Source organism: Poecilia mexicana, unplaced genomic scaffold (genome assembly GCF_051168715.1).
Source record: "Poecilia mexicana isolate PSO_F unplaced genomic scaffold, ASM5116871v1 scaffold_2, whole genome shotgun sequence".
In the NCBI taxonomy this organism is placed as follows: Eukaryota; Metazoa; Chordata; class Actinopteri; order Cyprinodontiformes; family Poeciliidae; genus Poecilia; species Poecilia mexicana.
In genome coordinates, this window is record NW_028263371.1 from 14,614,708 (window position 1) to 14,632,240 (window position 17,533).

A 17,533-nucleotide genomic window follows, 5' to 3' on the forward strand; every position below is an offset into this window, starting at 1 on the left:
CAAGTCGATTTATCTGAGAACGTCTTTTTTGGTATATTGAACAATAAATGTAATTTAATTCGGTGTGCAATTCATTGTGTTTTGTGTCTGTTTGAAGTACTTTGTGTGCTTAAGTTTGCATCGCAAACCTTATCTCACCCTGGTTACCATTTGTGGATTGACTCATTTGGGTTTGCAAGCAAAACAAAAGATCCCAAGAGAAAAGCAGCTTTAATATGTAGCCTGACCGACAGGAAATGCTCAGTTAGAGAGTCGCTATCAGCGACATGTTCTTTGTTAAAAAACTGGGCAGGTCTTTAATTAGCTCCATTGTGAATAAAGCAATATAATAAATTTTTTTCAGTGCACTAGGATCAGCTGCTTTCTACATTTTGAGAGAGAACAAACGATGTGCGTTTAAATGTCCATGTCAGGTTCTGTGACGTTAGCTGTTGTTTATTGTGCTGTTTATGATATTATTATGTCTTCGTGAAATACATTTATGGATGGTGAAGTTAATCAAACATATATAACCCTTGAAGGACATGTAGAGTTGGACAAATTCAGATATCTTTATTTTGCAGTCATGCTAGCAGCATATGTTTGCATCGTCGTCTGTAACCTGACCATTGTGTATGTCATATGGACGCACAGAAACCTCCATGAGCCCATGTACGTTTTCATCGCCGCTTTGCTTCTGAACTCTGTTGTTTTCAGCACTAACATTTATCCAAAACTGCTGTCAGATTTTCTATCTGAGAAACAGATTGTATCATATTCAGCTTGTTATTTGCAGTTTTTTCTCTTTTATTCTCTAAGTGGCTCAGAGTTTTTACTGCTGGCAGCAATGGCCTACGATCGCTACGTGTCTATATGTAAACCTTTACAATATGCAACAATAATGGGGAGAACCACAGTGAGTATTTACCTGAGTTTAGCCTGGCTGGTACCTGCCAGTGTTCTTGCTGTGCAGGTGGTATTGAGCTCCAATATGAAACTCTGTAAATCAAAATTTCAAGGAATTTTCTGCAACAACTCAATTTATAGCGCCCACTGTTTAAATTCAGAGGTGCATGTTGTATTTGGTGCCGTGGCACTGGTTATGATCGGATTCTTCCCTCTGCTTTTCATAGTTTTTACTTACACCAGAATATTTATCATATCCTATCGCAGCTCTAAAGAAGTCAGAAAGAAAGCAGCTCAGACCTGCTTACCCCATCTGCTGGTGTTGATCAGTTTCTCCTGTTTGTGTGCATTTGATGTCATCATAGTCCGACTGGGATCCAACCTTACAAAACTAGTGCGTTTAATAATGACTTTACAGGCAATTCTGTATCATCCTCTGTTTAATCCAATCATATATGGTTTAAAAATGAAGGAGATATCTAAACAACTGAAAAGGTTGTTCTCTCAAGCTAAGGTCCTATAGTTGTGACGCTGATGAATTGATATAAACATTGGATTATTCAATACTTTGTTCTGCACAGATTATTAGGATTCCAAAATCAACTCTTTATGTTTTACATTGTTTGTTTAAGACTTATCAGATCTTAAATGTGTAAGTTATGCCACAAACAATAAAGATTAAACCAGTTACAGTCGATATCATGTTTGAGGTTTTCAGGACTGAAACGAGGCCTCGTGTGGCCACGTTGTCTTTACTTGTCATTTGTTTTCCTGCTACAAAATACATTTGATTTGATATTGTACCAATGTGTTTACGTTCAATCATAACTTTAAAGTGTTACCTGGAATCAGACTTGGAACAAACTGAGTTTAAAGGCAAAGTTTATTCTTTTCAGAAATACTCTCTATGATTTCCTGGGTACAGTGAGGCATTTGCTTGAATGATCCAAGACAGATGGAAAACCACGCAAACAGAAAATGATCTAGGTTAATTACAGGAAATGCTTTTCTTAGCTGTCAGTAAAAATGGAAATTGTGCGTTCGGTCTCGGTTATCAATAAATTCCCACCTGCTAGAAACGCTCAACTAAACAAGATACAAGAATAAACTTTTGACTTGAAAATACATTTAAACACTTCATATCAAGATATATGCTTTGTGGTGCTTAGGCTGAAACAAAATGCAGACACAAACTTTAGATATGACATCATTTAGCATAATGATTAACTGTACACGGAGGTTAAGGGCCTTTTGACATTGAGTTTCAAATAAATAATTTTTTGTGAATTGCTTTCCCAGTGCTATTATTGCATAATGCTGCAGTGCATGTGAGGTGAATCACAGGCCTCCAGAGGTGAGATCTTTGGAGGGAAATGCCGTCCGATAAAAACACAACTTCCCCTTGGCGCACACAGTTGGCTTTGGAAACTGTGCAGAGTCAGATACAAACTCTGCCGATAAATAAATGCAAGATGCCTGCAGTGTTTTTGTGAGAACATTTATGGATGATTATTTGAACGAACACATTTATGGATGAGTTAAACGACACCCACATAACTCTTCGTGGATACGTCGAAATGGAGAAATACAGATATCTGTATTTCACGGTTATGCTTTTAGTTTACGTCTCGATAGTTTGCAGCAACGCCACCATCGTGTACTTGATCTGGACTCACAAAAACCTCCATGAGCCGATGTACATCTTCATCGGTGCTTTATTGTTTAACTGTGTTATTTACAGCTCCACTTTTTACCCGAAGCTTTTGACCGACTTCCTCTCTGAAAAGCAGGTCATACCGTACTCTGGTTGTGTCTTTCAGTTTTTCATGTTTTATTCTGTAGGTGGATCAGAGTTCTTACTGTTAGCAGTCATGGCTTTTGATAGATACGTGTCGATATGCAAACCTCTGAGATATTCAACCATCATGAGGAAAACTACGGTGAAATGTCTCCTGGTTTTTGCTTGGCTTTTCCCTCCGTGTCAGCTTGCAGTTCAAGCAGTGCTGAGTACTAGATCTAAGATATGCAACCGTAATTTAGAAGCAATATTTTGCAACAACACTATTTACACACTTCAATGTATGAGATCAAGGACCGTTACTGTAATTGGGGTTATTATTTTATTAGACGTTGCAGTGCTCCCGATGCTTTTCACCGTTTTTACATATGCAAAGATTTTTATAATGGCTTATCAAAGTAATAAAACATTTCAGAGAAAGGCGGCTGAGACCTGCGTTCCTCACTTGCTGGTTCTGATCAGCTTTTCGTATCTGTGTGCGTATGATGTAATCATAGCTCGAGTCGAGTCGGATCTTCCAAAAGCTGCACGCTTCGTGATGATGCTGCAGCTGTTTCTGTATCATCCGCTGCTTAATCCCATAATATACGGGCTCAAAATGAAGGAAATTTCTAAGCATCTCAAGAGATTATTTTGTTCTAACAAAGTTTAATTGTGTCTTTGCTTTCATTTGTTAAAAACACTGTTCTCTGTGAGACCAAAAGGTTTGAGCCATATTTACTCGGCTATTCCCTCCAAATTATCCTGTGTGACATGTAAAATCGTTTTACATTTATCTGATGATACAGAGTTGTTTATGTTTGCTGCTGTGTTTACAAAATGACTCGTTTCTAAAAGTGACACATTTAGTCACTTATTTCTTCGTTCTCATGCTCTGGAAACTCATTTTTATTCTGACAGTTACAGGAATATGTTTCTAAAGCTCTTCTGTCAGACCAGCCCACAAAACGTCGTGATGACAGAGTAATACTGAGGATTCATGCACTGCAGGTTCTTCTGTAATTAAACAAGAACGTATGCATATAAATAGTGAAGATCCCAAACAGAAGGAAATTTGATTATATTTGCATTCTGTTCTGAAGATATTGTAAATAAAAAAATCACATTTGTGTCTGACTTTAAGCTCCATGTCTATTTAATGTTGATATTTGTTATGTGAGAAGATCTGAATCTTTATGACATGAATCTCAAACCAGGTGACTCAGTTATTAAAATGAAGGCCTGACGTTGTTTATGATTTGCAACAATATAAAGTTCAGGTTTGTGGAGCTGCTAACATAAAATATGTACATGAAGTGGTCAGGGAAAATTCATTAGATGTTCATCTATTTGGCAGAAAATAACTTGGATGGGAGGAAATTCTACGTCTAATCATGTGTGACATAATAATTATGTACAAACTGAGATAAAGTGTAATTAGGTCAACAAGCAGAAGCAATCCACCTACAATTGTCTTCATCAGTACACAGGCAAAAATGATGAATTTTAATTGAATTTTAAATTAAACTTGAATTTTGCTATTTAACCCAATTTCTATAAAACAATTTAAGAAACTATCCAAATAATTCTTTTGTGGAAACGTAGAAAGACATGTATTCATACCCCAAGACCATTTACAGTTGAACCCAAATTTATTTACAGTCATATTCAGGTTCAAAATCACTTTTTAATTTTGTCAACATAAGTTTTCTGACTAGTTAATATTGATGTTACAGAACGGTCTAGCCAAAGCATCAGTGCTAATGGAGAAAAGTGGAGGGATGTAAAGATTAGGGCGATATCATCAAGGACTTCCAACCTTTTGGTGCTTATCACCAAAGAAATGGTTTAAAATATTCTGCAATAATTAGCAGAATATGGTTTTAGCATTGTCCAATTTTTCCCTGGCCATTCTACCACAATGTTCTAATAAGTAGATATCTGTACCTGGATGTGTCTTATGATTGGGTACGATTCTATTAAAACTTAGGAAATTCCTTGCATCTGCTTTGGTGTCCTGACAAACCCCAGGCATTTAACACACAAAGGAATGAAATCCAGCCTTAGTCCCCAGATGCACCTGTGAAAAGTGGACACGTCCAGGAAAAAAAGCACATTTGGTTACCCTTTATGCTAATACTGTTAGCATTCGTCAATAATGACTCACTAGTGGAAGTGAGAGCGTTGCGCAACACAAATAATCATCCAACCAGAACACAGTTTGCTAAATAGTACAACATACAACATAACGAAGCTCGAGGAATTTTAATAATCAAGATGCTCTAATCACTCAATGAATCATTACAGCCGTAGCTAAGATACAGTACAGCTGATAATGTAGCGCATCACATTTACTGTGAAGAGTGTGGGAAGACAGGACATGACATGATAAAAAGCTTCAGAGCAAAATATGTGACAAGAAAAGAATCTCATTTTATTCTTTAAGAGAGAGAATAAATTCATATGTTGTAGAGCATTTAATTAAGACCAATTAAAGAAATTAAACCAACGAACAACAATTAGAGATGAAGTAAGAACCAACTCTATTTTTGATCAACATTTTTTTTCTACAGGGTTAAAAAGTTTTGCTTGAATTAAATGTCACACTCAAATATGATGAATATTTTACATTAAGTATCTCGTTTTGTGAATATTTCTAAGTCAGATTCTTCGTCAATCATCACATGCCGACTGTGGCTGATGTTGAACGCTTGACGTATTACGTAGTGCTACACTGAAAAATTACACTTCAGTGTGGGAGGTCCCCAGCGATGAAATCCTGGAAGGGATGAAGTGATAAATAAAAGAAAGTCGACTCACAAACTCTTCAGTTTAAATTCAGGTAAGAAAGAGAATACATCTGGACTGGATATTTTTATTTAAACTGATACGAACACATTTATGGATGAGTTAAATGATTCCCTCATAACTCTGACTGGATACGTAGAGATGAATAAATACAGATACCTTTATTTTTCTGTTTTTTTTACTGTGTATGTTTTGATCATCTGCAGTAATTCTACTATTGATTATCTCATCTGGACTCACAAAAACCTCCATGAGCCGATGTACATCTTCATCGGTGCTTTATTGTTTAACTGTGTTATTTACAGCTCCACTTTTTACCCGAAGCTTTTGACCGACTTCCTCTCTGAAAAGCAGGTCATACCGTACTCTGGTTGTATTTTTCAGTATTTTGTGTTTTATTCTGTAGGTGGATCAGAGTTCTTACTGTTAGCAGTCATGGCTTTTGATAGATACGTGTCGATATGTAAACCTCTGAGATATTCAACCATCATGAGGAAAACTACGGTGAAATGTCTCCTGGTTTTTGCTTGGCTTTTCCCTTCGCTTCATATTGTGGTGCCAGCAGTGCTGAGTACTAGATCTAAGATATGCAACCGTAATTTAGAAGCAATATTTTGCAACAACACTATTTACACACTTCAATGTATGAGATCAAGGACCGTTACTGTAATTGGGGTTATTATTTTATTAGACGTTGCAGTGCTCCCGATGCTTTTCACCGTTTTTACATATGCAAAGATTTTTATAATGGCTTATCAAAGCAATAAAACATTTCAGAGAAAGGCGGCTGAGACCTGCGTTCCTCACTTGCTGGTTCTGATCAGCTTTTCGTATCTGTGTGCGTATGATGTAATCATAGCTCGAGTCGAGTCGGATCTCCCAAAAGCTGCACGCTTCGTGATGACGCTGCAGCTGTTTCTGTATCATCCGCTGCTTAATCCCATAATATACGGGCTCAAAATGAAGGAAATTTCTAAGCATCTCAAGAGATTATTTTGTTCTAACAAAGTTTAATTGTGTCTTTGCTTTCATTTGTTTAAAAAAAGAAGTTTGAGCCTCATTTACTCGGTTATTCTCTCCAGTGACATGGAATATCGTTTCACAGATATCTGATGATACAGAGTTGTTATGTTTGCTGCTGTGTTTACAAAATGACTCGTTTCTAAAAGTGACACATTTAGTCACTTATTTCTTCGTTCTCATGCTCTGGAAACTCATTATTATTCTGACAGTTACAGGAATATGTTTCTAAAGCTCTTCTGTCAGACCAGCCCACAAAACGTCGTGATGACAAAGTAATACTGAGGATTCATGCACTGCAGGTTCTTCTGTAATTAAACAAGAACGTATGCATATAAATACTGAAGTTCCCAAACAGAAGGAAATTTGATTATATTTGCATTCTGTTCTGAAGATATTGTAAATAAAAAAATCACATTTGTGTCTGACTTTAAGCTCCATGTCTATTTAATGTTGATATTTGTTATGTGAGAAGATCTGAATCTTTATGACATGAATCTCAAACCAGGTGACTCAGTTATTAAAATGAAGGCCTGATGTTGTTTATGATTTGCAACAATATAAAGTTCAGGTTTGTGGAGCTGCTAACATAAAATATGTACATGAAGTGGTCAGGGAAAATTCATTAGATGTTCATCTATTTGGCAGAAAATAACTAGGTTTAAAAAGCACATGATACAGGAACAATTGGAGGAAATTCCTCATCATGTGTGACATAATCATCTGTAATAATTATGTACAAATTGAGAAAAAGTGTAATTCGGTTAAAAGCAGAAGCAATCCACCTACAATTGTCTTCATCAGTGCACACAGGCAAAAAGATGAATTGGAATTGAATTTTAAATTAAAGTTGAATTTTACCATTAAACCCAATTTTTGTAAAAAATATATAAACAATACTGAAATAATTCAATAACCACATAGACCATTTACAGTTGAACCAAAATGTATTTATGCCGTCAGATTCAGGTTTAGAATCACTTTTAAGTTTTGCTACCATCAGTTTTCTGAGTAGATAATATTGACGTTACAGAACGGTCTAGCCAAAGCACCACGGCTAATGGAGAAAAGTAGAGAAACATAAAGATTAGGGTGATATCATCAAGGGCTTCCAACCTGAAGGAGTTAGTGCTCAAGTTTACTTGTCGTCTTACTTGCCTTGAGGATTAAGTGGTTGTTTTCCACTTGCCTTCCGTCCAGAGCGGACAGAGATTTTATTTCTTTAACTAAAAACCAGTTTGAGTTTAGTTTTTTTATTAAATAATTTCCCACTCCAGGTTCATCTGTTTGGCTAACAATGCAGCGCTACAAAGAAGATGTCATGGAGGACCATGGATGAACACAGGTTATGTGCAGGCTGTGGGCCAGACCATCCAACCGCCGCCAACATGACTTTAATAGGAGGAGGACTTCATGAGCCCCCCAGATGACAATGGAGCTACGCTACTACGGTCCACAGCCACCGTATCCCGGATCGCCACGAATGATCCACTGCTCCATGGCAGCCAAGATTGCTGCAGTGACCTAGAAGGGGAGTTGAGGGCCCTGTGAGCCCTCCAAGAAGTCCCACAACGAGCGGGATCCAGCACAGAGGCTGCATAGGAGAGGCCCCAGACCTGGGGTTCTCAGCATGGACCGGGACCAGCACGCTCCACCACCGTATTTCACGGCATGCTACGACCAAGGTTAGAATCATTCACAAAATCATCAAAACAGTGCATCACATGAACAATGTGTCCAGCAACAAGTCAGAGTGCTACCCGCCCTCACTCCACAAGCAAACGAAGCTCCTTTCAGAAGTTCCTCATGTGCCGGCTTTTCCCTCTGAGCCCACTGCGGAGCTCATTATTGGCAATGTCAAAAACTGGACATTCACGACTGTTGACTTTAACAGGCCATTACAAGGCGTTTCTGAAGAGAGACATCGAAACTTTATTGGAGTTTCAGATTGGGGCTTGGGAGGCCCAGCGAAATTTGGGCCGGCGCCTGAAGGACTGAAGGACGCTACAGTGCACCACGCAAAGACTTTGCTTGGGGAGAAACTTGGGGGTGCGGGAACTGGACCCTGAACCTATAGCTGGGCCCAACCACACTGCGGAGACCGAGGCTGAGACTGGGACGGGAGGGACACTTGACCTGTCCCCCAAAATATGTGCCAAGAAAGGAATGTTGTTTTGTTCTTTAAGAAAGAGAATCAATTCCTATGTTGTTGTACAGCGTGTATTGTCCTTAACACTAATAAAATCAATCAATCAATTAAATTTTATTTGTATAGCACATTTCAGCAGCAAGGCATTTCAAAGTGTTTTACATAATTAAAATAAAAACAGCATGTAATAAACAGTGAGAAAGAGATTTAAAAAACAAATAGATAAAAAGAAAAGATAAAAACATTAAAACCCCTTTTAAGACTTCAGTTAAATGTCGTTTAACTGGGGCTCTAACCCTCTGGGACTTTAGTCAAAAACACCGTTTGACAAGGACTCCAACCTCTAGGTTTTTAGTTGAAACGCCGTCAGCTGGGACTCTAAATCCCGTAGGACTTTAGTTAAACGTTTAACTGGGACGTTTTCCGGGGGGCTTTACATCATTAAAACGTAAACAGTGAGAAAGAGAAATAAAAAGAAATTAATAAATAGATAAAAACTAAAGATAAAAACATTAAAAACATCGAAGACATAAAAACTAAAGATAAAAACATCAAAGACATCAAAACTCCCCACTCTAACCCTAATTTAGCCATAAGCAACTCTAAACAGGTGGGTTTTAAGTTGAGATTTAAAGGCATCCAGTGTTTCAGCTGTTTTACAGTTTTCTCGAAGTTTGTTCCAAATCTGTGGAGCATAGAAGCTGAATGCTGCTTCTCCTCATTTGGTTCTGGTTCTGGGGATGGAGACCAGAACCAGAAGATCTGAGGGGTCTAGACGGTTGGTACAGCAATAACTAAGGTATGTGGTGCTAACCCGTTCAGTAATTTATAAACTAACAACAGTATTTTAAAGTCTATCCTCTGAGCTACAGGGAGCCAGTGAAGGGATTTTAAAACTGGTGTTATGTGCTCCATCTTCCTGGTTTTAGTGAGAACGCCAGCAGCAGCGTTCTGAGAACGTAAACCAACTGGTTCCTGTAAACCAATGGATCAGTTTACACGAACAATAGTGGATCAACAGTCTTTTTTTCTACAGGTTTACAAAAGTTGGCTTGAATTGAATGTCACACTCAAATATTATGACTTTCTTAAATATCTCGTTTTGTGAATTTTTCTAGGCGAGTATCTACATTAACCGTGTTTCACATGCCAAGTGTGGCTGATGTTGAACGCCTGACATTTTACCTAGTGCCACTACAGGCTGCAGGTCCCCAGCGACGAAATCCTGCGAGGGATGAAGAGATAAACAATAAAAGAAAGTCGACTCACAAACTCTTCAGTTTAAATTCAGGTAAGAAAGAGAATACATCTGGACTGGATATTTTTATTTAAACTGATACGAACACATTTATGGATGAGTTAAATGATTCCCTCATAACTCTGACTGGATACGTAGAGATGAATAAATACAGATACCTTTATTTTTCTGTTTTTTTTACTGTGTATGTTTTGATCATCTGCAGTAATTCTACTATTGTTTATCTCATCTGGACTCACAAAAACCTCCATGAGCCGATGTACATCTTCATCGGTGCTTTATTGTTTAACTGTGTTATTTACAGCTCCACTTTTTACCCGAAGCTTTTGACCGACTTCCTCTCTGAAAAGCAGGTCATACCGTACTCTGGTTGTATTTTTCAGTATTTTGTGTTTTATTCTGTAGGTGGATCAGAGTTCTTACTGTTAGCAGTCATGGCTTTTGATAGATACGTGTCGATATGCAAACCTCTGAGATATTCAACCATCATGAGGAAAACTATGGTGAAATGTCTCCTGGTTTTTACTTGGCTTTTCCCTTCGCTTCATATTGTGGTGCCAGCAGTGCTGAGTACTAGATCTAAGATATGCAACCGTAATTTAGAAGCAATATTTTGCAACAACACTATTTACACACTTCCATGCATGAGATCAAGGACAGTAACTATAATTGGGGTTATTATTTTATTAGACGTTGCAGTGCTCCCGATGCTTTTCACAGGTTTTACATATACAAAGATTTTTATAATGGCTTATCAAAGCAATAAAACAGCTAAGAGAAAGGCGGCTGAGACCTGCATTCCTCACTTGTTGGTTCTAATCAGTTTCTTCTATTTGGGTGTGTATGATGTAATCATAGTGCGCCTGAACTCTGATCTTCCAAAAGCAGCACGCTTTGTGATGACGCTGCAGCTGTTTCTGTATCATCCGCTGCTTAATCCCATAATATACGGGCTCAAAATGAAGGAAATTTCTAAGCATCTGAAGAGATTATTTTGTTCTAACAAAGTTTAATGCAACCTGTGTTTTAATTTATTATTTTCAGATGCTCGTCTTTGAAACAAATGCTTGTCATGTATCCTGCTCTTTTGTATACAATGTGGAAATACTGGTTTCAATGTCTTTATCAGTTTTTATTACAGTTAATTTTTTTTTTTTTCTAAAAGTGGCACATTTGATTATTGTTGCACGTTCTTATGCTGTGATAATTTTTGATTATACTGACAAGGGGAACTGTGTCCAAACACTCATCTTGGAGGCTCCTTCAGTTCTGAAACTTGGATTGGGAATATTGAGCTTATAAATTGTAATCAGAAAATCACACTGATAAGGTAATAGAAGTCAAAAACAGGGCCATCAGTGTCACATGAACCTGAGTTTCCTGTGAGTATCACTGACATGGACAGTCCTACCACGACAAGTCAAGTCTGCACTGCAGATGTTAAGAGAGTTCAATTTGATCCCAGCTCCTGTTCACGGTGTTTTCAGGCGTCGCATAATTTGTCTTCAAAGGTTTGCTCTTTATCCTTGAGATGTAGATAAACTGCTGATTCTGGACCCGATGACTTAGCCGACCTCCCGTTTAGCTGTGGTTTAGTTTTACATCTTTAAAGCGATAGTTTGGTTTGTGGCTAAATGTCTAGTCCAGAAGCACATAGATGCAGCTCTGAGACGGAGTTACATCCTCGAAGGTGGGGGTTGGTTCCCCAAGGCGTTTGCACAGCTGAATGGTTGCCATGGGAGATTAAAGGATTTCTCAAACATGCATGAAAGAATCAAGACAACACTCCAGGTGTCAATGTGTGACTGGAGGTGGAATTGAATCCACAAGTTTTAGATAGCAAAACGACTCCTCTCACCTCCGATTCACTTAAAGGGGTGATATGTGTTTTCTAGGCATACAGTGCCATTTTGTAGCAGAGCCACATAACTATGTTAACTTAAACAATACTATGTATATTAAATATGACTTAAAAAAAAGTTGACCTCATAATTTAACACCTTCAAATTGGGTCTCTGTCCCTTTAAGAATCTCCCGCTCTTTCTGAAACTCCGCCTTCAGGAAGTCATCACAAAACGGCTCCACTATTAACCCTTTAATAACGTTTTTTACTAACGTTGCTCTAAGAAGTAGCTCCTATAATGAGCTCAGCAGGTGTTTGCTAATTGCTCCTGGCTAGTCTGAAGGAGCTGAGTGAGGGAGTGATGGTTGCTCTGTGAGGCAGAAGTTTGGAAACTTCAGCTCTGAGAAGGAGTTTCATCCAGTTTCATCAGAGCTGGCTGACGTTGAGTGCTTACAGTGTTACATAAAGTTACTTGCTGCAGCAAGTCCCCAGCGTTAACATCCTTGGATAAAATGGCAGCTACTTTTTTTTTTTTTTTTTTTTTTTTACAAAAATACATTTCAACTGGGGACATAAAAATAGATAAATATGATTCCACATGTAAACCTGAACATCTTAGAATAAATTGGTAATTTTTGCATGAATTATTAATTTCATTTAAAATTTTTGAGGACAATACCTCGGTAAACCCAGCTCCTTGTTCTACGCTTCACTTCATCCAGAGAGTCGAGACTCGTGGACAAACCAATGTTTCAGTTTAAACTTTTATCCAATCGCTAACGTTTGGCCATAACGTATGTAATCCCCCAGTTCAACATTATGAAGTAAACAACCATCCTTCACTGCGAAGAGATAAGTGCCAAACCAAACGAAGCAACTGTTAGTGTGATTTCAACATTTGGCTAACGGAACGGCTTCGTTCACTTCCTCCGCTTCCTTCCATCGCTAAAACTACAGGCAGAATGCAATTCTAAAACAGCGCAAAAAATCAACCTCGTCGTTCACAACTACTCTTTTTGTTTGCTGACCGGCTCAGGTGAAAATCTACCAGAGGGAATTAAATTTTAGTTTTCTTTGTGTTTATTTAGGTTTCTGTGTCTATTCTTGTCCTGTCTACCCCTTGATTGCTCCCAGCTGTGTCTCATTTCCCTGATTACCCTCTGTGTATTTAATCAAAGACAGTTTCACATCAAGGTGTATACTGTTATAAGGCAGCCATTACTGTTTGATGCAGAAATCCAGTGGAGGACACAATGCTAGCTGGGTAGAGCAGATGGGGATACCAATTCCAGCACAGTGGAATGAAAAATGAATATGAAGAGAATATAACGTATACAATATTGTGTCAACAACACAAACGAGTTAAGCACTTAATTATTCAGCCCTGCTGAACAGAGGACCTTGAAAAGCCTTATATGGGGAGGCCGATTGGAATGACCTCATTTAACAGTTGACCAAAACCTACAGGGATTTTCTGTCTCGTGTAGAAAAGAAATGACCGTTCCAAGGTTTCTTAAACAGCTCCATTTCTTTTTAATTTGGGGAAGCACTACAAAATAGATAAATACAGTTCAGTTTATCATCTACATATAATGCATTTGTCTCTACTAAAGATGAGGACATGCTGTACAGTAGCTCCATCACAAAACAGCTGACATCTCTCCATAGTCGTTCAATTCTTTGGTTGTGTACACTTTGTCCTGATATTAAACGTCAACTCTCTGTACAATAAAAATGGAAATAAAAACATACGTGACTGCGATGTGTAATATTCACCAGCTTCTGTAGCCAAGGATCAGACCACCAAGGTCCCGATTTTGGAAATCGTACATTGCACCCAACGTTTTTGGCCTCTTTGACAGGTGGTGAGCCCATCAGTGAGGACCCATATCTCCTCTTCAGGCTCCATGAGTGAAAGCCATGCGCTCGCCAGCGTGCCCCTCCTCCATGCCTGGCTCTAGAGTGTGGCCCCTAGCGAGGGAACACTGTCCATTGGTTTTAGTCATTATTAGGGTCTGCACTTTGTTTGATCCCTCACCTTGGGTGAACCTATAAAGGTCATGACGCCCCTGACAAGCCCCATTTCATTTCCATCAACCATAAAATTGCGCAATGCTTAATGGAAAACTAAAAAAATAAACAAACCTCAGACCAAGGTGTTTGTCGCTGTTACGACCCGGCTCGCTGAGCTGCAACAAAAACCAGGGAGACACAGACTCCATAATGATTACGCTCTTTGTTGAGCACAAAGCAGAAAAAGAAAAACAAAGACACATGGGCAGCCGCTGTGGCCATGGCCATCACCCCGTAATAGATGGTCCACACAGGGGGATCCTGTAGCAGAAAACCAGAAACGTCAAAGTCAGAGTGGGACAAGAGCCCATCTAACAAATGGAGCAGGGTGGATCAGGCAGCTCACCAACATTCCTCAGAAAGAGAAACCCGGCTCTTATATAGCCAGGAAGCCTGGAAGCCCAAACGGATCCTAAATGACGTTACTTCCGGCCTGCCTTGAAAAACAAACAATATAAAGAGACGAATCCCTCCATGCAAAGTGGAGAGGGCGTCACAGTCGCCATGCCAAAAACAGATCCATTATTGAGGGTGTGCAGGAGCGAGCTATAGGCTCCGTCCACTGGAGGAAACTTCTAGCTCCAGGACTCAACTACGCCCTCCGGTGGACACATGTAATTCCAGCAGGGAAAAGCTACCACACACACACAACACCCCAGATTCCTGACATAATTTCTACAAAAAGAAAGGTTGTAGCACTAAGAATCTCCTCTCCCACTATTTTATTATATTTATTAGTATTGATAAATAATAACTTTAAAATGTTTAAAAGACATAATTTTATATTGGATGTTTTGTAGTCATACCAACCACTAAAAGCACTTTAAGCTACTTATGCAAAGGCACTCACTTCATTATACCGATAAGCGAATTGGTAGCTAGCTTTCTGTGACTGAAGTGGGAAAGGAACTGTCAACTTCTGGATTGCAAGATGATCGCAAGTCAGCTACGTTTCCCACAGGACTTCCATAAATATTTTTATGTTCAATTCGTAAAGTGACCTAAGTTTTATAAAAAGGTGAAAGACACTTATTAATAAAATGTATGATTATTACTCCTTACTTGCTGTCTTCTCTGAATACCTTGAACTCCTTGACAACTTTCAACTTTTCATTTTGGTGGCACTGCCTGTGCCATTTTGTTATTAAAGAGATTGATGCTAGCTATAGCCTCATCTTATTTTCATATATTTTACTGACCAGCTACATAATTTTTTTATATAAAAATACAAAAGACCATCTAATTTTTAACTTGCATTAAAAAATGTGTTGTGTCATTTTAACTCATTATGTTAACACTTTTTTAGTCAATATAAATCATCACTTCACACGTGGCTGATGTTGAGTTTGAAACATTATGACATACGCCCTTCAGAGCTGCAAGTCCCCAACGTTGAGATCCAGCGAGAGATAAAACCAACCCACCAACAAACTCCTCAGTTTCAATCCGGCGAATGACAAGAACGCAACATTATTTCTCGTCTGGACTGAATATTTTCACCTTGAACACTCAAGAGTATTTGAAAGACAAACACATTTATGGATGAGCTGAATGTTAGCCACGTAACTCTGACCGGATACGTAGAGATGAGTAAATACAGATACCTTTATTTCTCTGTTTTTTTTACTGTGTATGTTTTGATCATCTGCAGTAATGCTACCATTGTTTATCTCATCTGGATTCACAAAAACCTCCATGAGCCGATGTACATCTTCATTGCAGCTTTGCTGTTTAACTGTCTCCTCTACAGCACCACCGTTTACCCAAAGCTTTTGATCGACTTCTTGTCTGAGACGCCGATTGTCTCCATGCCAAGTTGTCTTCTGCAGTTTTTCATGTTTTATTCCATCGGCGGCACAGAGTTCTGGCTGATAGCGTCTATGGCTTTTGATAGATACGTGTCGATATGTAAACCTCTGCGATATCCAACCATCATGAGGAAAAGTACCGTTAAAGTACTCCTCATTCTGGCTTGGTTTGTGCCCGCCTGTCACATCGCGCCAGAAGCAATCCTGAGTGCTCAAACTCAGATTTGTAGCTCAGATTTGAGTGGAATATTTTGTAATAATGCCATGTTCACACTTCACTGTACAAAACCAAGATCGCTTACTGTTTTAGGAGTTGTTGCTTTATTAAATCTGGTCGTACTCCCCATGCTTTTTACAGTTTTTACGTACACAAAGATTTTTTTAATGTCTTATCAAAGTGGAAAGTCATTTAGGAGGAAGGCTGCAGAGACCTGCGTGCCTCATCTGATCGTCTTAATCAGCTTCTCCTACTTGGCTGCATATGATGTGGCCATAGCGCGAATGGAGACCAATTTCCCCAAAACCGCACGCCTCATAATGACAATGCAAATATTTCTGTACCACCCTTTATTTAATCCGTTCATCTATGGGTTAAAAATGAAAGAAATCTCTAAACATTTAAAACTGTTGTGTTTAACAAGAGCATAACTGCAAATGTAATCGTGACACAGTTTGATTTGCTGGTTTAAAATTAATAAAGTTGTCTAATCGAATTTTATAAGAATTCACAGGAAAAAATAGTTTATTTTTGAAATTCTGTACTGTCTCTGGTGTTATATTTTATGTTGGAATTAGAGCAATTGCTTATTAGAGAACAAGGTGATATAACACTCTATATAAGTATTTATCAGTTTAGTCTTTTAAGTTGAGTAATTATCAGAATGGAAATAAAAGTGAGTAGAAAATAGTTTTTTGCTTTTTAATAATTATGAAGAATTTAATTGTATATAGGTTTGTAGGTTTATAACTGGTATATTTGTTTGAATGTTGGTTCATGTATTGTACAGTTTGTACAGAATGAGATGAACAGAGATCGTTAACAAACAATGTGCAGAATTAATTGGTGACAGTCTATAATGTTGTCACGGCAACCTAACAGAATCAGTGTTTTCCGGTTTGTTTGTTTTTCAAGTCAATATACCAAAACCTGACAGAAAATACATGTTCTGTAAAAGTAAAATTAATTTTTGAGTTTGTGTAAAGTTTTTTATTATTATTATTTCTCTTGTATTTTTTTTTTTTGTCTCATAAAAAAATCCACTTATCTGTTTTTACAAATTGTGATACAGGCGTGCAATAACTCAAAGCTTGAATACAATGTAAGTGAATATTCACAGCTGGATCAATACAGTTGTCAAGGTGTGTAACCATAGCAACAAGGTGATTTTATTACAGCTGATTAACATGTGAACGGCTCCATAAAGCTACAGAACAGAACCGGGAGGGAACAGAACCATTCCTCCATGATGAGAAAAACTCTGGTGAGTCGGCCCGTCTAACTCACCTGGATCTCCTCCTCTGTTCTGACTCAGAACCCTTTAACAAAACCGGGTCGGACAGAACAGAACCGGGTCAGATTGGGTCATCGGTTCATGCTGCAGCTGCAGAGTTCAGCCAGGAGGGGGCAGCGATGCCTTTAGGACCCGGTTCTGTCTGAACTCTGGTTCTTCTTCAGAGGATCCAAACTGGACCTCAGAACCAGAGAAGTCCACTGGGTCTTCCTCAGCCATCAGAACCAGTTTGATCCAGTCTGGGTCGCTCACAGCGCTACTGTCAGGGTTATAGTGTTACTGCAGGTTTACTGGTTGAACTGGATCAGAACCGGGCCTGCTGGTTCTGATCCAGTTAATAACGACATTAGAGGTTCTGATGGTTTATTGATTTTATTTCAGGTCCAAACATCAAAGATTAA

At 38.5% G+C, this 17,533-nt stretch overlaps 5 protein-coding genes across 5 annotated transcripts; all 5 read left to right on the top strand.

The window, feature by feature from the left end:
- The first annotated feature begins 460 nt into the window (after positions 1-460).
- On the top strand, positions 461-1,408 carry LOC106928111 (olfactory receptor 51E1-like). The gene has a single exon (XM_015004159.2). The coding sequence runs from the start codon at positions 482-484 to the stop codon at positions 1,406-1,408; it is 927 nt and encodes a 308-aa protein (XP_014859645.2). The 5' UTR covers positions 461-481.
- A 991-nt stretch (positions 1,409-2,399) lies between these two features.
- On the top strand, positions 2,400-3,335 carry LOC106928099 (olfactory receptor 4N2-like). Its single transcript, XM_015004148.2, has one exon. The coding sequence runs from the start codon at positions 2,415-2,417 to the stop codon at positions 3,333-3,335; it is 921 nt and encodes a 306-aa protein (XP_014859634.2). The 5' UTR covers positions 2,400-2,414.
- A 2,225-nt stretch (positions 3,336-5,560) lies between these two features.
- Positions 5,561-6,484, top strand: LOC106928100 (olfactory receptor 11H2-like). Its single transcript, XM_015004149.2, has one exon. The coding sequence runs from the start codon at positions 5,564-5,566 to the stop codon at positions 6,482-6,484; it is 921 nt and encodes a 306-aa protein (XP_014859635.2). The 5' UTR covers positions 5,561-5,563.
- Positions 6,485-9,986: 3,502 nt separating this feature from the next.
- On the top strand, positions 9,987-10,910 carry LOC106928101 (olfactory receptor 4N2-like). The gene has a single exon (XM_015004150.2). It carries the CDS (start codon positions 9,990-9,992, stop codon positions 10,908-10,910), a length of 921 nt encoding a protein of 306 aa, XP_014859636.2. The 5' UTR covers positions 9,987-9,989.
- Positions 10,911-15,336: 4,426 nt separating this feature from the next.
- Positions 15,337-16,269, top strand: LOC106928102 (olfactory receptor 11A1-like). The gene has a single exon (XM_015004151.2). The coding sequence runs from the start codon at positions 15,352-15,354 to the stop codon at positions 16,267-16,269; it is 918 nt and encodes a 305-aa protein (XP_014859637.2). The 5' UTR covers positions 15,337-15,351.
- The last annotated feature ends 1,264 nt before the right edge of the window (positions 16,270-17,533 follow it).